At 37.9% G+C, this 21562-nt stretch overlaps 1 protein-coding gene across 1 annotated transcript; it reads right to left on the bottom strand.

The window, feature by feature from the left end:
* Positions 1 to 11840: 11840 nt before the first annotated feature.
* On the bottom strand, positions 11841 to 21204 carry GJA1 (gap junction protein alpha 1). The gene is made up of 2 exons (XM_032216337.1): positions 20986 to 21204; positions 11841 to 13106 (listed from the first exon to the last, which is right to left on the bottom strand). Exon 2 carries the CDS (start codon positions 13088 to 13090, stop codon positions 11942 to 11944), a length of 1149 nt encoding a protein of 382 aa, XP_032072228.1. The 5' UTR covers positions 13091 to 13106; positions 20986 to 21204; the 3' UTR covers positions 11841 to 11941.
* Positions 21205 to 21562: the final 358 nt, after the last annotated feature.

The raw sequence follows: 21562 nt of genomic DNA, 5'->3' as shown, positions 1-21562 counted from the left end.
TGATAAAAAGCATCCATGAAAGAGACCTAAAACAAGATGGATCAATGACATCAGCAAGTATTGTGGGTCCAATTGGCAAAAGAAAGCTGAGGACCGTATTGGTTGAAAACAGGCAGAAGAGGCCTTTATCCTGCAGTGGCTAAATGATGAGAAGGATGTGTACTAAAAAAAAAAATGTCACTTGAAAACTGGTATGTCATGAATTCCTTTCAAGCTTATATATCTGTATATGAATGAAAGGGATTGGTGAGCAAACATACTTGAGTTTAGGTTGAAAAAACTAAAACCAGGAAATTGTGGGTTAAAGTCTGGCACTGTAGTATATCTTTTTAAATCTTTATTGTAAAAGGTATTATTCAAAAAACTAGATTGGGAGAACTTAATGAGCAGCTTAATGCTCTATTTGATTAAAATCTTTTACATATTTTGAGATTCAGGATGAAGAAGCCAGCTTTCCCGTGTTTATATATTAATCATTAGGCTGGCTTGTTTCTTTTGCTGTATGATGGAAAGAAAGAAAAGCATAGAGATAGGTATAATATAAATTACATAATATGAAGTAGGACAGAGCAAAATGAAAGAACATTAATCATGTTAAGCTCATAAGAGCATAAACTTTCTTGCTGGAGGGGAGAATATGTGCTTCATGTTGTCTATTAGTTCTGCTTGGAAAAATGGATTTGTAATGTTCCAGATTAGAAACTGGAACACTAGAAATCTGGATAATGGGGCAAGACAGAAAATCAGTCTGAAAGTTTAAGTTGTTTTTATTCAAGACAACTTTTAAAACATAGATACACTTATGCTCATGTTTAGTTTGTACCTACCCAAAGGTTAGCTAAGGTTGCTGACTTTAAAATAAATTATACACTTCTATTGCATGACACAGGCAGGTAAGGACATCCTGCATTTGATGTCACTCAGCAAGTCAAGGAGATCTTAATGCAAAACAAATCTTCAAAAGTACAGATTCTTCCATATAATCATAATGGGTAATAATTTCCGACCCCATTATTTAATGGTGGAAAAATGCTGTTACTAAGGAGCTCAGGGTGATCATGACATGAAAAATGAAATAAGGATGGCATCTGAAGGGAATGGGTTATACTAATAAGGAAAAAAATTCAAGCGAGAGAGAGGAAATAGAGTGACCTAGGATCTAAAATGAATTGTGTTGTTGAGTCAAATAGGGGGAAAAATGACCCTGCTGCTATCACATTTAGTTCTATTTAAATAAATGAGTCTTTACAAAGAGAACAGCCATACGTAAATGGACAGTGCTTAACTTGGACGGCTATAACTGGTTGATCTTATACTATCTTTTACCCATAAATTATCTTGACTTAGGGCTAGTTGCTGGTCAAATTTACTTTTGAAACCAACCTTTTTTTTTAAAACGGCACAGTTCCAAAATTCCAATCTCCAGATTGGAGAAAGGGCTTTAAAATAACAAATTTAGTTCAAAATGACAAATGCAATTCAGTGGTTTGAACTGGTGATGACTGCCCAAGAAAAGTGTTTAGACAACTCTTGGCAGCAAAATGCAATATAAAGTCATTATTGCAAAAATTATTCAATAAAATCCATGTTAAGTATTATTAAGAAAGAAGGCAAGAGTAGCGCTTTAACTATAACCACATATTTGTAGACACCTGTGGAGTGGCGATATTTCTGGAAGCTGAAGATTTAGCTGTACAAAAAAGCAACTAGAATGATAAAAAGTGGCAGAGCAATTCCTTTGTGAGAAAAGTTACACTGGCTGAGCTTCCTAATCTATACTAAAAAGGTAAAGGAAGATTGTCACAATAGGGTTATAACATTTGGATAGCATGCAGAAAGTATAAGGAAGAGAATGATTTTCTGTTGTTGGGGTACAAGATGGAATCAGCGGTAGAAGTTTCAGAATGGCTGAACAGAGATGATCCCCCAAAGACGATATACATAATGGACAGAGTTCATCTCACAAGATGAAATAAGGAGCACATTTTGGCCAGCACCCATCCAGGCCAAAAATGGGCCAGCAGGGTGCTGCAGGAGATTTTAATTATATATCTAAGGTAGGGTGTTAAACTGGATTTCTTTGGGGGCCAGATTAGCATTGTAGTTCTCCTCCGTGGGCCAGCCGACTGTCGTGAAGACAGGACAGACGCTTCCTGCAGCACCCTGCTGGCTAAAATGGGGCACAGGGGGCTGTGCACAGCCCACTCACACCCCATTTTGGCCAGCACAGTGCTGTAGGAGGCTTCTGTCGGCCCGTGGAGGAGAACGACAATGCTGATCTGGCCCTTGAAGAAATCCAGTTTGACACCCCTGTCTTAGATACAGTATATAATTAAAGTCTGTGGTAAGAAAAGGCAGGACAATATAGGACTTTGGTCTGATCCAGATGGAGTAACCAGATCCTTTTCATCTCTCAGTTTTTCTTTGCATTAACCAAGTGCCTGATTTAAATATTCTCCATCCACATACACTTCCGTCTCTTCTTCAACAGCTTCATTGGCTTCTAATCCACTATACATAACATAAAGTGCCTCTATGGCCTTGAATGGCTGAAAAAAAAAAGGCTACGTAATCATCTCTTCCATATGAAAACTACATATTCATTACAATTAACTGGAAAAGTTCATTTCTCTAAAACTTCTAAATTTAGTTGATAGCCAGGTTTAGACCAAAAAATCTTTTTCTTTGGTAGATTTACTTAACTGCCTTTTTGGGGGGAGGGGGAGGGGCTAATTCATTTATCTGTCTGGCCTAATTCACAAAGCATTTTCCACCCACAGCCCATTAGTTACTATGCGTTTTTTAAATTGTTTATATAAAATTAATGTAACTTCTCTCTTGTTATTTTCTTTTTCACATGTTTATTCTGTGTATTATTTCAATGTTGTAATCAATATGTAATTAAGGAAATTATAATTGTATAAGCAATGGTGATCCTTATTGTTGTTATAGTTAATAGAGTTTTAACCCACCTTTTTAATATATGTAAATCATTCAGTTGGCTTTTGTGCTTAAGGTAGGCCTAAAACTCATGGTCTTCTGGTTTCTATCACAGCAAGCACCATGTACATTGTACCAAGAATACAATTGCTAGCATATTTACTCAGATGTAAATCTTCTCTAACTTAAGTAGGATTTACTTTTTTACAGATGTACCATTCATATGCGGATGCGTAAGCCCATCCGCTGATAAGTAGGTTTGGGATATATAGATACTTTTAAAAAGTATTATTGTATGGACTTGCAGTTAAGTCCATTTGTGAATAAGTTAACCCTGAAATTTACTGATACAGAAATATAGACAAGATATATGGGTATTTTTAAAAAAGTATTATCATATATAGTCATAGATAAAACATCCATAGATGTTGATAACTCAACCAGGTTTTGGGGTGCATTTTGGCATCTAAAATTCTTCTCTTATCTGTGAATACAATATAATGCATTTTTTTTAAAAAATGTGAGATTATGGCAAATACATTTGATTCAGAAAAATGCATTGCCTGCTTTACAATACATTATAAGTTAAAATGGACTGATAATGCCTAAATAGCAGGGGTGAAATGCTACCGATTCGCACCGATTTGTGAGAACCATTAGGGATGATTGTTGTTGGTTCTGCAAAAAAAAAAAAAAGCTTCTGAGGATCGTGCGGGTCAGCTGTGAGCCGTGCAATTGTTGAAAGCTTTCCCCCCCACAGTTCCGAGGTGGCACAGTGGTTAAATGCAGCACTGCACGCTACTTCAGCTGACTGCAGTTCTGCAGTTTGGCTGTTCAAATCTCACCGGCTCAAGGTTGACTCAGCCTTCCATCCTTCCGAGGTGGGTAAAATGAGGACCCAGATTGTTGGGGGCAATATGCTGACTCTACAAACCGCTTAGAGAGGGCTGAAAGCCCTATGAAGTGGTATATAAGTCTAACTGCTATTGCTATTGCTATTTTTAAAGCATTTTTTTCCTGCCTATTCATCTGAACCGGCAGGAAAAAAATGCTTTAAAAGGTGGGGGGAAGGTTCCCACAATCGCATGGCACAGCTGAATCTTTTTTTCCACTTCTTAAAGCATTTTTTACTACCAGTTCAGGAAAATAGTAGTAAAAAACTTTAAAAATTTAAAATAAAAAGGTTGGTCACGCCCACCCAGTCACATGACCCCATCCTCACCAAGCCACGCCCACCAAGCCACGCCCACCAAACCATGCACAGAGAACTGCTGGCAAAAAAAATTACATTTCACCACTGTTAAATAGCTATCACCACTCCTGTGATTGCTGTATTTATATTCTGCTTTTGGTTTATCTTGAACTTTATGGCAAGGTACAGAGAGTGGATTTGAGCCTTGAGCTTGGTAAACTCAGTGACTTGCCTCCTGATATTGCTGTCACTTCTGTCAATGCAGAACACAAGCATTTCATGAGGAAAAAAGTACATTGGTTGTGGCTCCTCGGGCAAATAAAGGCAGAATCTGCTCAAATGTCAAGGAAGGCAAAATCTAGGTATGAAACATAACATGGTCTGGCATGTTTTGACTACTTAGCAGCAAAAATAAAATCAAAATAGCACTAGAGCACTTGATGAAAACGTAATCTTACAAGTCTTCCAATCTAGAAACCACAGCGTGGAAGGCTAATCTTCAGGCAAGTTAGAACAGCTTAAGCAGACAAGGCAGCACTCCAAAATTACAGATTTTCCACACAGGGACTCCTTTCTTCTTTTCCTGTCAGCCCAAGGGAGTAATAATACAGGTGTTTTTCTGTGTTTGGGCCAAAAAGGAGTTTCTCCTTCCCAGCAAAGAAATGGGGCTGATCTATTTTTGCATTCAGAAATATGGGGGGGAGGGGTTTGCCACATGGCATATTGCAAAGATTTATGAGTTGGCATAAGGTTGCTATTTTCATTACTATGGTTGGTCACACAGACAATCAAATGTTTAGACTGGATTTGCCATTTTTATCCACCTGCTTAACACCTCAAGGACCTGGGATAGGCAGATGTTCTTTGATGGTGTTAAATGTATCTTTGCGAGATGTAAGCAGAAAAATAAAGCTGCTTTTTGCAATTGACTGAAGATGAATTTGTTAATGGCGAAGGTGTTCGAGTAGTGCTCCACATGTTTTGGGATTGCACCCAATATGCTTATTACTATAAGTATTGCCCTTGCTTTCTTTTGCCACAGTTCTATTTGCAAGTCTTTATATTTTGTGGTGTGTGTGTGTGTGTGTGTGTGTGTTTTGCAATTCTCGCTCTTTTGTTCTGCTATCTCCATACAGCAAGAACTTTCTGCCTTTCTTATGAAAAATTGTTAAGTCTGAGGTGGCTAGAGAATTCTGGGAGTCAAAGTCCACACATTTACAAGTCTCCAAAGTTGAGTTCACTGATTTAGAAGATTCTAATTTTTTGAAACTGAATGTCTTGGTGATGGAGAAACAAGTATTCTAAGACCCCAGTTTTGCAGTGTTGCCTATTTTGTTTCTAAGGCAGAACACTTTATGTTTGTAAAGGCAGGAGACCTAATAGCTGCACTTATTTATAAAATGGAAGCATGCATCTTGTGAATTACAAGATGAAAAACCCAGTTTGGGTGTTAGTTAAACCCCATCTTCCACCGCCCAGCCAGTTCACACCAGTTTGGCCGAACCAGTAGTGGTAGCGGCGCAAGGCTCCGACCACCCACCTAGACGTCATCATGGACCTTCTGCACATGTGCAAAAGGTTCTACGCATGTCCAGATGCATGCTCCCGCTACAGAACAGGTAGTGAAGATAATAGGATACCATTACTTCCCAGAAGCAGACCATCGTGTGAGTAAAGGCTTGTAAAACAGTTCCAGCTGACATGTTGCTAATTATCTGTGGTCAATTTCATCTAGCCTTTTGTCCAGGAAGAAAAAAAAAATCCAGAGATAGAAAAAATGATTGTATGGTGTGCTCTTAATCATGACCTCCTTAGTGTGTTGCAGTCAAGATTCCACAAATAGTAAATGATTTTGCAGCTTAGGAAACAAATGGAGGAAAGGGTTTGTCTGTTTTAAAAACATTTTATTGCAGTAGTAATATAAAAGAAAAAACAACTACTAAGCATAAGTAAAAAAATATTATGAGAAAACTTTCTAGTGACACATTCTCCTCTTACATTTGTTTCTTACTACAACCTATATACTCTTTAAGCTGATTATTGAAGATTATTACTAGTATCTTTTCAAATCTTTTTATCTATATTTTTATTGTATCATAATTTTCTTTCTTTAAAATATATTCCAAAGACATATATTTGCCTTGCTATGTTATCTGTAGTATATCAGACAGCATTGCTTTGGTTAGAGTTGTATTTTGTGAATTGACTTGTCTACTGTTAATTTTTCCATTTGCATATATTCTCTAATTTTTATCTCCCAGTCTAACATTGACAATAAATTCCCCTTTTCCAATGTGTTAATGTTTAATTAATGTTTTCTGAACTTATACTTAATAAAAATACCGTATTTGTGGCTTAAATTCAAATAATTAAATAAGAGTTTCAGGAACTTACTTTGGCAGATCCTCAAGGTTTCCTTTTATTTTTCTACTTTTTTTCCCTTTTTAATATGCTATGCCTTTATCTCTGGATTGAAAGAGTCTATACAGTCAGATTTAGTTCTCTTCATTTCCTTGTTTTGTGTAATTAAGGCTGAAAATATTGTAGATTCCATCTTAAAAATGGATTATGGTATACATTTTTAAATGTGGTGACCAAAATGATTTGGGGTTTTTTTTCTCCCCAGATGGCTTTGGGAAACCTTTCAAATAACTGGACTTCATTTCTGTACTTGATAAGATCTAATGGGCCATGTCCTCAGACACTTCAAGATGGTTATCCATACTGAGATTGTAATCTAGTCCTGAGAAATTTCACATATTGACAATTTCCTTCCAAACAGTTTTCTGATTTTTTTAAAAATAATATTACCTTGTCAAATTAAGAAACAAAAAAGATGAACCCTTAAAAGGCTGCAAAATATTCTGTCAAATTTTTGCTAGTTTGTGGTTTGAATATATCTGCAATCAGATAATGAATATAAACTGAACCTGCTGGGCTTTATGCATTAGAACATATTGTGCTCATTTATGTTTAAATCAAGAATGGACTTGTTAAAGACCTTCCCTGTTTTAAACAGTAATCTACCCTTTGGGTGGAAATTATAGAGTTCATGTAAGAAAGTGGCTAAAATTAAAAGTTGTAAAAATATACCATAGTATTGCAAAATAATTTCAACAAAATGTTCTGCAAAGCCAAAAATCAGTGCCTATGTATTCATCTGAAATGTTTTGCAATTCTCAAGAGGAGAAATCTAGGCATGGTCTGTCGTTCTGTAAGCAGGAGTGGCAGAAGGAACACTGAGGATACAAATGAATGACAGAAATGTCTATTTCTAAATGACCAGAATTGTGAGTTTCAAAACAAGTGCTGGAAAATTATTTTCAGGATAGGAAACCCAGGGCCCATCAAGATGTTCGGAAGCTGTAATTCAGCAATATCTGGAAAGCCATTGGTTCCTCACCTATGGTAAATTTTGTTATTTCATGTTGTGCCAAGTCATAATAAAAGAGTTTACAAACTAGCATGAGTGGAATAATAAATATAATAAAATAAACGAATTTACAAACTCATAGTATGAGTGGAAACTTATCAGAGGGAGATCCAATCTGGAAATGAGATGGAATTTCCTGACACTGAAAACTATTAAGCAGTTGAACAGCTTCTGCCGGAATTGTGGGTGCTTCATCACAGGTGATTTTCAAGAAACGATTGGACAACTATTTGTCAGAGGTGGTACGAGAGATGCACTTTTGGAGGGTGCACTATAGAAGACCTGTAAGGGCCCTTTCCAATCCTATGATTTGAAGGGTTCACTTTGCGTTCCAAAAGCTAATTGATTTTCTTTCTTTTTTTCAGGATTGTGCCACTTCACTTACCTAGATATGTGATAACTTTGTAAACTGGTATGATATGTATTTCTCCTCCAAACTTGAGAATTTGTCAGTGTTGCATCACAGCCAACTGTGTTGCTGTAGTGTGAAGACGTGATCACATCTACAGCTGACGCCTCCATGGAAGCACATAGAGAGAATTTTAGACATAGTGTTGAGTTGTACAAAGTTAAAAACTAAGCCTTCTGTGATCCAAGATGCAATTCAAAGGATTTACATGCAAGGAAAGTCCATTTGTGTCCTTACTGTTCAGTGTTTACCCAGAGATACTGTTTACTACACAAGATGACATTGAAACAGATTCTCAGACTATGTCTTATGGTCTTCCAGGTCACATATGACATTAAAGTGGCTGACTGTAATTATAATATAAACTGATCAGGGATTTAAGTCTGGAATGTTTTGAGAGGCTGATAAACCTAAGCATAGTCACTTGAAAACCATCTGCCAGTCATAGCACTATCGATTGGTAGAAGTCTCCCCACTGGTTGATGACTTCGGATGTAAAGTTTTCTAATGTAGCTTTCAATTGTCTGTAGATGTGCACATATTACAGACATTAGAGTTGGAAGGGGTCTTGTATGTCATCTAGTCCAACCCGCTACTCAAGCCGGAGACCTTACACCATTTCTGACAGATGGCTGTCCAGTCTCTTCTTGAAAGACTCCAGTGATGAAGCACCCATAACCTCTGAAGGCAAGCTGTTCCTTTGCTTGATTGTTCTGTCAGAAAATTTCCCCTTATTTCTAGGTTGAATCTCTCTTTGATCAGTTTCCATCCATTATTCCTTGCCTGACCTTTGAATGCTTTAGAAAGCAGGTTGACCTCCTCCCTGTGACAGCCCCTCTAATATTGAGAACACTGCTATCATGTCTTTCCTGGTCCTTTCTTCACTATCTGATGCCCAGTTCTTGCAACCATTCTTCATGTTTTAGCCCCCAGTCCCCTGGAGCAACAAAGATGATTATCTTTGTTGCTCTTCTTTGCACTCTTTCTAGAGTCTCATCATCTTTTTTTATAGTCTGGTGACAACTGGATGCAGTATTTTAGATGTGGTCTTACTAAGGTTTTATAGTCTTTTCATTTTTAGCTGTAAAAGTTAAATGAAGCACCCTGTTTTAATGTAATGTAATTGACAATTTTTAAGGCATTGTCTGAAAGCTTAATTAAGGCAGCTCCCTAAAGATGAAAACAGGTGGTCTAAGAGCTGGATAGATATTCCTTCATCCCCTTCCCCAATTGCTCATTTCTTCTTTCCCACAAATTTTGGAAAAAAAAACCTTTGCTGTCATAACACTATACAATTTACATAACCAGGCCCAGTTTCACCATGATTAGCTTATCTCACATGATGCAACATGTTTTTAATGATCCTACTTAATAAGAGGCTATGTGAATATTTCTACACTAGTAGTGTGTGAGCTGACCTAACAATGAATAAATTGCTTTGTATGGATTGTCATTTTAAAATGCCACTTAGAACACAGAAAATGGACCAAGCTGCCCACTTAATACCAAGTTAAACCAACACACAGAATAACTATTGACAAATCAATTTATACTAAATTAAACTTTATTGACTAAGGTTTGTTCTCCAGACAGTGTGATTTGATGAACTATGGTGGTATGCATGCAATCAATGAGCTTGACAATAGTTTTAAAAGTGAATGTCCAACAACTTAGTAAAACATATTAGATAAACATTTAAATCTGTGTTGCTGCAAAATGAAACCGAGGCTGCATGAACTGTGTTGAATTAAAAGGCACTGAGATTGAAAAGGGAAAATAAACACTGGTATATTTCCTTAGTATATATTTCAAATAAATTAGAATTGTACTCTTTCAGCCTCACTTACACCCCAACAAAATATGTGCAAATATTAAAACTGTCATTAAGCAAAAATGGACTATCAAAAGTGAATTGAACCATGTTATTATTGAGCTAACTTATAAGTGAACAGCAAGTGTAACATTCTTGATATCTTAAAATCAGCATAGGGATTATTAGTACAGCTCAACACAGTTTATGTAAGGATCTATTTACACCATCCAATGAGGTTGCAGTGCAGATAATTAATTTCTCCACCTCTCAAGCTATCACATGATAACTGCAGTTACTGCACAATATGGATGTGTAATTTATCCTCAAGTCTCTCACATTATTGGCAGGCTAACAATCTTCCCTTCTCCCAGTACTATCATCATTGTAATTCAAGCATAAATTATAAAAAGGTGGAGAAACAAGCAGAATTCTTCCTTAATTTTAAGGCAGGATAATTGATTGCAAAAATATGCGACTTTGGATGTTTTACTGACAGGTTTTAGTGTGGCAAAAGGTCTAGCTGGAATGCAAATGGAAGTTTTTCAACAGCCACCAGGACTTGCTTCTTAAAATATCCTTAATTTGTGAAATACACTTACAACAAAATATATGGAAATATTGAAATTCTTTACAAGAATACCTGATTTGTTTGCACTGCTGGAATCTTTTAATGTAAACATAATAGTGACCCATTATAACCCAGAACAGTTAACCATTTTATGGGTGTTATTAGTGTGATTGTGTAACAACCACAAATAACTCCAGTTATTTTATAACAACCACAAATAACTCCAGTTATAGTGGTTGTGATTCCAACCACAAAGTTGTCTTATCTCCGACGTCTGATGGAATCTAACTGTGAAAAGATTTGCATCTAATAGATGACCGCATCAGACAAACATTGTTTCATTTGTCCAGCTTCACATTTTATAGCTAGTAATTAATGAATGCTATGGCAGGGTTCACACAACACTGAGCCATTTTGCTATGATGTGGTAGAATACGCTATAATAGGAGGCAATCAAATACAGTTGGAAATCATAATTTGTTGGTTTGCTAATTGCAACCACAGCTTCAAATGATTATGCATGTGAATGCATTGTCTATTTGTGGTTTCTAGTCAATTCCCAACTTGGTTTCGTATCCCTCCCAAGCATCTAAGCCAGGGCTGTTAGACTCCCAGCCCATGGGCCAGATGTGTCACCCAGTTTAGCGAAGGGGGAAAAAGTCCCAATACATCATGTGACATGATGATGTAAATTTGACACTCCTGATCTAATCCATTCACAAAGAAACATGGCAAAACCAAGGTTTAAAAAGGAGGGGAAACAGCAAGAATAAAACAAACAACCCATGATTTTTCTGATCCATCTGCAAAACTGTTTCTGGCTTGTTTCAAGATGGTCACCCAACCATAGCTAAAATAATGAGACTTTGAATAGCATCCTATTATGCAAGTCGGTAGAATCTTGCAGAATGGAATTTAATAAAATTGAAAAATCCTTGAACTGATTTCTTAATGTTGGTTGGAAATCTGAAACAGGAAGAAAATGGTCAAAGCATATTGGGTAGGCCTTGTCTGAAATGTAATAGAGTGATTCCAGGGAAACAGATAATAACTGCATGATAAGTTCATCCCAGGAAATTGTCCCAAAGTGCACATTTTAGCAATGGAATGTTCTCAATAGAAAAATGATCAATATCGGGCTTAAGGCTGCCAGTTGTTCAGTAAAAGAATGATCTCACTTTCATCCTAAACTGCACCCCCCCAAAAAAAATTATTTCAGTGTAACTTTTTTAGTATAACAAAAATGAATTTTTTTAGAAAAATCAACATATTATAGACATACATTATATAATCTTTCTAAAACAAAACAAAAGACCAACTCCCCTACTGTTGTGTTGACTAAGATTTTCTTTTAAACCAGCTACTTTTAAATACCACTATGTGCTGTTGTCCCTCACACCACCCCTGCTTCCCAGTTACCAGAAAAAAAGCATATATATATATATATATATATATAATTATATATTTCTTGTTAAAATCTCCTGACTGAGATTGTTAAAGTACCACCTCTGTGGGAACCACAGGAACACCACGTGCTAATGCAATTCGTATTTCATAGTCGCACTGACTACTGCAATTCCAAAGGGCTAGATCTCTAAATCATCAGGTCGTGGTCTGCTGCTGGCTCGACTGCTGGCTCGACTTGGTGGCCGCTGGTCTACAACTGTGAGAGGTTGGAGCTCATGGCCAGAGACCAATTTTTTCGTGCTCTCCGGCTCATCATTAAATTCAAAGTTCTGGGCGTGTGAGTTGGAAATGGTGCTCCCGGCTTGTCCAATCCTATTCTGCTCAGCACTATAGTTTGCCCAGTTTTGTTCACTGGCTTGTTTATTGTAGTTGCGACAGGATGACGTATTGTTCCTATCTCCAGTTACAAGCTTGTATCCTGGTGGAGACATGGGAGACAAGGGGGCCGTTGGAGAGGAGCACCCGTTGAAGTAGGCATATTTGGGAGATCCACAATCTTTGGAGGGACTTAAGCCGCTGTTAGGAGAGAAAGGATTGCCTTTGGACTTCATGCGATCTTTAACGCTCTTGAGGGTTACATAAAAAATCTCAATGATGTTGAGGGACAGAGATACGATAGACACTACCAGCATGAAGATAATAAAGATGGTTTTCTCTGTGGGACGAGAGAGGAAGCAATCGACTTTGTGTGGGCATGGTACCCGTTCACAAGTGTAGATGGCTTGCAGAGTGAATCCATAGATGTACCACTGTATCACCACAAAGGCCACCTCAAAGAAAGATTTGAAAAGGATGCTGATGATGTAAGTACGAAGCAGTCCACCGCGCATTTTGACCTTGCCATGTTCTTCAATCCCATACTTGAATTTCTTAATTTCTATCTGCTTTAGAGGGAGGTCTACATTTACTCCCTCACCTTGGACCACCTTGAGTGCTTCCTCTTTCCGGTTTAGTTTCTCTTCTTTTCGCATCACATAGAAGACATGTGCTAAATACAAAAGGGTTGGCACCGAAACAAAAATGAACTGCAGCACCCAGAAACGCACATGAGATATCGGAAATGATTTGTCATAACAGACATTTTCACAACCTGGTTGTTGAGTGTTGCATCGGAAAGCTGACTGTTCATCTCCCCAGGCAGATTCCACTGCGGTCCCCAGAAGCAAAATTCGAAAAATGAAAAGGACAGACAGCCACACTTTTCCTCCAGCAGTAGAATAGGCTTGGACTTTGTCAAGGAGCCTACCAAGAGCACTCCAGTCACCCATCTTCTCTACCTGCTTCCTGAAAGAGAACAAAGGAAAGAGCTGAAGCATGGCTTGCATAATAATTGATTCATGATTGTTCTTGAAAAGGCAGAGAGTGCATGCATGAGGATGGGATGATGAAACCTGCATGTGAAATTAAGACAAGCAAACGGGTTATGATCGCAGGGCTGTTTTCTAACGTGGTGAAACAAGGTCAAAAATCTGGAAACTATATTGCACAAGCCGGTGCTCTTTAAAGTATTTGTGAGCACACCTACTGTACGCCATTATCAATTCCGCTCTAGGGTGTCTTTCTAATATAAAGCTATTTTAGACTGAAATTGCAATTGAAAACAAAAATATTATTCTAAGAAAGTTGAAAAATAATAAAGTATATTGATCAATAAGTCAGGCAATCCTGCTTTGGCCCATTACTATGGAAGGATATAGTGCATATCTTTTTTATTAAATTAAAAGACAGTAGTATCTCTTTTCAATTTAATATAGGTTTTTAAATTTGTTCTACCAAGTAAACTAACTTCATTGCTTCCCTAGAGTGCCAGGAGGGGGAGAGGGAAAAATCTTGTATGAATTACTCAAACAATTCTAATGTTTTTCAACATGGATTCATTTTTAAAATTCTCACAGTTCTATCAGTGCCTATGCAAAAAATATATATCAGGAAGATACCTTTTTTATTGAGAACAAGGATTCTAGTTTTGTCTTTTGGCAATCTGTGTGGTTCTTTAATGAAAATATTTGGTTTTATAGATTTGATTCATATCCCACCTTTTTGTTTATATAACACTAACATACCCTTAATGATCACATTGATATTTCAATCCTAAATATAGTTACTTACCACTGTGCTCTATTGATTGAACACAGTGGGGCTTCTCTAATTAAATATATATACAAATGTGTTGTATGTAGGCTGCTGATATGTTGTATGTTACAGAATTCTGCTTAATTTTTTTTATACTGTTTATTTTATGTAACTTGGCATAATGCCAACTGCTAGTGTCTCTTTTTAATCCTTTGAAGGACAGGGTAAGGACAATTTTCTGTTTAACAAGCATTCTTTATTTTTTTTTGGAACAGCCTCCTAGTTCAGGGATGCTGTAAAGTTAAAAGAATACTAACAAAAGAGAATCACCAAGAGCCTCTAGAGTTAGCATCTGGATAGGAGGCTGAACATTTCATTGGCATCTATATATACCTTAATATAAAACACTTAGACATATACACACTTCTTAGATACAATTTCTTCCATTAGGTGTTTGGCTAAGCATTTTTCTTTCTTTCTTCTTTAACAGGACTATAAAAGCATCTGTCCCAATCATTAGCAATATATATATATTTTTAAAAAGATAGGTATTGCAAGGGTTTGAAGGTCTAAATCAGGGGTGTCAAACTCAAGGCCTGCGGGCCTGCACCCCTCGCGAACTCTGTTTTTGCTGGCAGTGTGTGTAGGAGGCCATCCCAGCTGAAAACATAACTCGTGATGGCCGTTTTCGCTGGCAGAGGTTGCAGGAGGCTGTTGCAGCTGAAAATGGAGCTTGCAAGGCCTAAACCAGTGGTTCTCAATCTGTGGGGTCAAACGATCCTTTCACAGGGGTCGCCTAAGACCATCGGAAAACACATATTTTTGATGGTCTTAGGAACCGAGACACCAATTTTATGGTTGGGGGTCACCATAACATGAGGAACTGTATTAAAGGGTCGCTGCATTGCGAAGGTTGAGAACCACTGGCCTAAACCATCGTCACAGTTGAAAACAGAGCTCGGGAGCCCATTTTCACTTCATTGGCAGTCGGGGTAGCAACCCCCAACATGATGGCCACGCCCCTCCTGCCCCCCCAAGGTCAAACACACCCCTCAATGAAATAAAGTTTGACACCCTTGGTCTAAATGTTTCAGTGGAAGACCAAGCAATGTCATTTTTTTTTTTTTTTGCTGCTTTGAATTTGTAAAATATCTCCATTAAGAAATGCTTCATTAAGAAATTCTTTGAGATACTTCTTAGTGGAAATGATGCAATCTGTGACCTTTAGCCTATAACTGCTATTCTACACTTGCAAGTTACCTCCCAGTGCAATCAGAGAATCAAAAAAAAAAGCATGAATTAATTCCTAGCAGTGCCTGTAAATATTTTGCTTCTCTGGCAGTCATATTTTGCATATTCAAAGAAGTCTGGATAATGATCAAGTGGGAAATACTGCATGATTCACTTCTAGAAGGCACAGACCGTAGACTTCTAGAGACATAAGTACTGCAAGGACAATATATCAAATTCAGAGAACTGTCAGTCTTTTGCACTATTGAAAAAATTAATACTTGTAGTATCTGATTTTTAAAGAGATGTACATATCCACTGTTCCTTTTAAGATGACAAGCCTTGAAATATGATAGTTGGGACAATGCATAACAATCCTTGAAATCAGATGATTAGGGTTCATGTTTTCAGTACCCATGCAGAACATAATGTGAATAAATATCAAAACCCTGTTCTTAAAACATTTATCTTCTTTCTGATGTTATCTTGGCGATTAGCATAATATTATTGTCATAAAGTGTTTTGCAACACTTTGCTGACTTGCACCTAGTTCAGCCCACACCTGTGCTGTTCATAGCAAGTCTTCAACTAGTTGGGCTCACCAAAGAGGAAGAAAATAAAAGAAATGAATACCTAATCAATAAAAAAATCAAATCTGTACTGCACTCATGGATAATTTAAAAACCACAGGCATAGTTTTATAAAGAAGGAAAGGTATCACACATGTATTTTTCAGGAGTCAGTCCTAAACCAGCAACTATCTGAGCTACTTTTCTAGAAAAATGACATCCCAAGGAAGCAACTTCCTTTTCTGCCTATGGCAAATTCTAATCTTACACGCAATAGTGACACTGAAAAGGATTCGCATGGATTTTTCTCCATTCTGCTTCTTTACACAGAAGCTTGCCATGCTGTTGGCTGGGCACTCTGGTTCACAGCCAAGCATGTGGGAAGCATCTGTGGAAAATGCAATGTGTTCCTTTCCCTCTGTGGCAATCAGGCACTCATTTCTGCCAAGCCAGATGTGAATGTAGTACAGCCAACTGTATTGACGCTGCTTGTATTGCTGAAACTGGCTGGTAGAACAGGACTGTCACATCCATTGGGCAACTTTTGAAGGGCAGGAAAGTTGAAATTACAGCTCTCCACAAAGTGCCCTCTTCATATATTACAGGTAGTTCTCAACTCTCCACCTTTTGTTTAGTGACCGTTCAGAGTTACAATGGCACTTATGGCCGTTGCAGCATTCCCATGGTCCTGTGACCAAAATTGGGGCGCTCGGCAACTGGCATGTATTTATGACAGTTGCACTGTCCCAAGGTCATATGGTCACTATTTGTAACCTTTCCAGTCAGCTTCCATCAAACAAAGTCAATGGGGGGAACCAGATTCACTTAACAATTGCAGTGACTCACTTAAAAACTCTGGCAAAAAGGTTGTAAAATGAGACACAACTCACTTAACTCACTCCCCTTGCTTAGCAATAGTAATATTGAGCTCAGTTGTTTTGTGGTCATATGTTGAGGCCTACCTGTACTTCAATAGGAAGTGGACAGGGGTTTTTATTTTTAGCAGGACAGATGGGAAAGGAGCAGGTTCGACCCCATTGTGTTTCTTTTAAAAGGAAAAGAAGGGAAATAAGAAATATGAAGGAAGTTGGTCTATGAATCATATTGTATGGTTCATGTTTTCCAGGATGTGCAATGAACCTTAAGCACCTAATGTGGATAACTGAAGGGAGTCTCAGGAGGCACACAGAATTCCAAGTCACAGCGATGCGGAGTTCTATATGTGAGAACTTTTGCAATTCAACACCTAGATTTTGGATAGAAAAGGCTGACTGAAAATCAACGAAAAGAGTGTTCCCGGGATTGAGATGTGGATACTACACTGTATATGCAATGACAAAGATACAATAATTAGATTCCACAGGTGTGCTTGATTATTATATATTGTGGGAGAACAGGCTGCATGGTAAAACTGCAAGCACCTGTGCTGCCTTCTTTCCCTCCCATTTGAGCCTTTCCCCCAGGATCTGCATAACTTCAGGTAAACCTTGACACACGTGTGGGAGGACAATGGTGGGAGATGCAAGAGTTTTGGAGCTTTGCAGTCACCAGCAAACCATTTTTCCTTCAGGACTAGATGGTATAAATGTATGAGAAATATAGCAGCCCAGGAAAATAAAGCATAACATAAAAGCCGTGCAAGGGTTGCTGGTCATTAACAGAAGACGAAAAAGAAAATGGGGACTTAAGACATAACAGGTTTAAGAAAGAGACATGAATGCGTAAGAGTAATCCATAGGATAGAGCATAGGATAGAGCAAATTATAATCGAGAAATAGGTAATAGTATAAACACTGTCATAGAAGTAATTGAAAAGCAATAGTATATTGTAATAGTTAACTATCAACTGGTAATAGTATAAAGATAGCAACAAAATATAGAAAGCACACACACACATATATTATAGTTGGAAACATGCATAAGAAGCCTTCATCCTTCAGTGGATAGACAGTGGCTAAAATGATGATGATGTATGTATATATTTGCAGAATACACACACACACATATATACACCATACACACACATACACATTATTTTATATATATATATATATATTCATACATACATACATACACACACACAGTGTGTGTGTGTGTGTGTGTGTATGTGTGTGTGTGTGTGTAGATGTATATGGTGTACATTATATATATAAGCAGCTCTCCAGAGACCAGTGCTTTGCATCTCTCTTCACTCTGGGTCAATTGAATTGGGCATGATTTAGAAAAAGAACCTGTGTCGCACATAATCCTCCATAGTCATCCTAAATTGCTCAAAGAATAGCAAAACTGGGCCAGTAATTAACTAACAGGGAAAAGTTGAATACAAATACGGATGTCTTTGAATACAGATGAATAGTAGGGAATTTCATACTGGAAGATGCCTTAGCTGATCATTAGTTTCCTTTAAAAAATCCAAACAACTAAGAAATCCTTCTAAAAGCCTCTGTAATAAGAATATAAATCCAGTTACAGCAGAGACCTGAAAGGACCCTAATGTATGGGATTATTGCTAAGCCGGTCTGTTATTGTTAGAAAAGTGGATTTGGCTTGGGGAGACCCAAGTTCGGATCCCTAGTCAGCCACAAGCTCATTGTGTTCTCTAGAGCCAGTCACCATTCTCAGCCTAATCTGCCTAACATAGTTTTGGAGCTGGTGGGGCAAGATGGGATTGGGAGCTGATGATTTTTAAATACTACTTGAAGGATCTTGGAGAAGGCGGCTATATATGTAAAAAAAAAAAGGAAAAAGGAAAAAAAAGTACAGAAACCAGGCAACAAAACATTTCCACAATATTAAGAGATTATTGCTGCCATCTGGTGGTCATATGGAGTTTTACAAGCCAGATCTGGTAGCAGTAATAATTCTAATTGTAATTCTGTAATTTCTAATAATTTTTATTGGAGCCCTAATAACACCACACCTAAATCTTATTCTATAGCTAAAACTACACTACACTCTTTTGCTGAAGATTAATGTCTACTAAGACCTATGCAACATTTTGTAAAACACAGCTGGGCTGCATGATCAATTATTCTTTACAGCTATGTAGTTTTTTTGTAATAATGTTCTTTGAAAAAATATAGTTGAGTCAATTGGGTATGCACATACACATTATGTATATGTTTGTGTGATATGTCTCACATCTGGTTGACAGGCGGCTTAACCTACACATGTAAGGTTAAATCATAACATTCAAAGAGACTTATTCATAGTAAACCTGCATTATACTTGCAATGCTATGTGAAAACTCCAAGCTCATTTACTGCAAAATAAAATCTCACTGGATGCAGTAAAAATTACTTAGGAGTTACAAATCTGAATTCCTCTATTACAGAAGTTAAAGCTGCAATTTTTAAAGTTATACCAAGGGGTAAAAGCTTCACTGAACACAATCTTAGTCACTACGTTCAGCTCCAACTTCTCTGAAAGGTTACTTATATCGTGAGCCTCATTTACCCAGCTATAAAATGGGAACAACTCACTTTAGAAGTTTCGGGTTTTGCAAAATTATTTTACCCATTGAAAAGCACTAAAAGTTTTATTCCCATCCTATCTCCTTTTCCCTTTAAAACTTAAAGGCAGTTTAATTTCATCATTACAACTTTAAATTCATTCCTTTTGGCCTGGATTTGCATCTCTCCACATCCAGATCAGCCACTCAGCCACAACACAGCACTTCTTGCTAAACAAACTTTAGCTTTGTGAGAATCAAAAGTGTATTTCTGTTAAGAAAAAGAATTTAATTTCTTTCCTGTGGAATTCCAGAAGTGCCTCTCTCATCTGTAGGCTATCGAATGTATCACTGTTTAGCAACAGCCATTCCCCAGAGCTGCCATACTTTTTCAAACTTTGGAAGCTCATGGCTTCATGGCTGAAGGGATGCCCCTTTTCTTCCTCTACCTCCTCTCCCCACTTCCCCAAAGAGGCAAGCAGTTTTCTGAAAGAGAGACTCATTCTCTCTGTTCAGTTGACCTAGCTGGCTTTAGCAAAACTCTGTCAACAAATCTCTCTAAAATTCTTCTGTTTTTAAAATTGTACGCAGAGCAGACTGACCAATCTACTAGGACAGAAGTAAAGGAAGAGCGGAAACTGGCAGAAGAGAAGGGCAAAGAAGTTCACCAAAACGAGATTAGCTCCTTTGGTTTTCAGCCTTCCTTAGCGACAAAAAACTTTCCCAATGCTAACTAGAAGGATGAAAGCCTTCAGGAAAAAAAAAAGGGGGGGGGGAACCCCCAGCGAACCTAGACACTGACTCTTCTTCCTTCCAGCGCTGAGCTGGGATTACTAGGATCCCAAGAACTAGTTTGCCACAGTGGGATTACTATTCCCCGAACGCCAGTCTTGCACAATTTCAGGTTGCAACAACAAAAAAGTTTGGTTTAAAGTTGCCAACGGAGTAAGGCAATAGCGATTCTGCCGCCCGGAATCCTGCGGGCTCCTAGGATTCAAGGTAACTCAGTTGCACGCAACCTCGCTCCGAGCCCGAACTCGCTCGCTTCCATTAACGAGAAGGGGAGGTGGAGGTGAGGGAGAGACCACGTGAAAACTCATCCGATTAGTAGTTAGCAGCAATAGGAGCCGCGTTTGAAACAAAGCCCTAATTAAGGGACCATGCTTGGTACGAACCCGAAAACACGGAGCACACATTTCCATATGAAAACAAAATGTGTGTACGTGTGCATCTTTATGGCGGGGGATGGGAGGGAAAATTGAATAAGTTATGACAATTTCGAATTTTTAGAGAAGCTTTAAAAGGACTCGAGAAGCTGCAGCAGATTGCTGTAGCCTGCGTTGGGTACCTTTCCCCAAAGTTGGCGCCTCTTTTATTTTGGGTGCACAGACGAAAACATTCTCCTTCAGTAAATAAAGGTGAAAACTAAAGAAAAGTATACTTGGTGAGAAAGCTAAGCTCCTAAACTGTTAAACAAATGGCTCCTTCACGCGTTGGTTAATCTGGAAAAGGTATAAATCACATTAAAAAAAAGTTCTGGAAAAAGGCAAGAAACCTACTAATATCAAAAGGAAACTATAATTGTTACCCGGCAACATTAAAATCATATCAAAACATTTCATATTATATACATTTTTAAAATTATGTATGTACACATATATATATATATATATATATATATATATATATATATATATATATATATATATATATATATATATATATATATATATATATATTAAAATTACATATATAGTTTTCAAAACACAGGTAACCATAATCTTTAAGAAAGTTGGTTTGGAATGAACTCCAAATGAAAATGCCCCCCCCCCATCCTTACCTTCCTGTTCAGCAAAGAAGGACTTCAGCTTTTCAGTTCTTCAGAGGTTAAAACTCAAGTGCCTATTTCAGGCACTCAGACCTGTCTATTTAAACTTTAAAGTCTCCCCGTCTGTTCTCTGGTGGTGATGGCTGGTGTCCTTCCTTCCCCTTTTGCCTGGAAGAAAACTGCTGAGGCGGCCTTTAGAGGGGAAGAAAAGAGCACATCCTCCCTCCCATCCCAAACACCCCCTTTTTTCACTCTTAACTTGAAGAACTGAGAGAGCTTTTAAAAAGTTTTCCAGCCACTAGCTGTGAGGGAGGAGCTCAAGAGGAGGGGTGAAGAGCAGTAGAGGTGGGACTGCCAAAGGAGGGGAGGAGGAAGCTTAAGAGAAGACACAGAAGCAGGAGACTGCTTGGAAAAAAATGGGATTGGGGGTGGGGGAGAGACAGACAGACAGAGAGACTGAAGTGGCTGAGTAAGCACATAGTTTTAAAGAATGGGGATACATGAAAGAGACCAAACTGGGATGGTATCCAGACCTGCTCTTGCTGGAGGGAAGTGACACCATTTAATTTACTGCGTGAAACACAACCCT

This window comes from Thamnophis elegans, chromosome 4, assembly GCF_009769535.1.
Source record: "Thamnophis elegans isolate rThaEle1 chromosome 4, rThaEle1.pri, whole genome shotgun sequence".
Lineage (NCBI taxonomy): Eukaryota > Metazoa > Chordata > Lepidosauria > Squamata > Colubridae > Thamnophis > Thamnophis elegans.
Note: the sequence above shows the minus strand (reverse complement) of the source record. Positions and strands in the feature narration are given on the sequence as shown.

Excerpts from the sequence above, each read along its gene's own strand:
- GJA1 (XM_032216337.1), bottom strand. The coding sequence starts at position 13,090 with ATGGGTGACTGGAGTGCTCTTGGTAGGCTCCTTGACAAAGTCCAAGCC.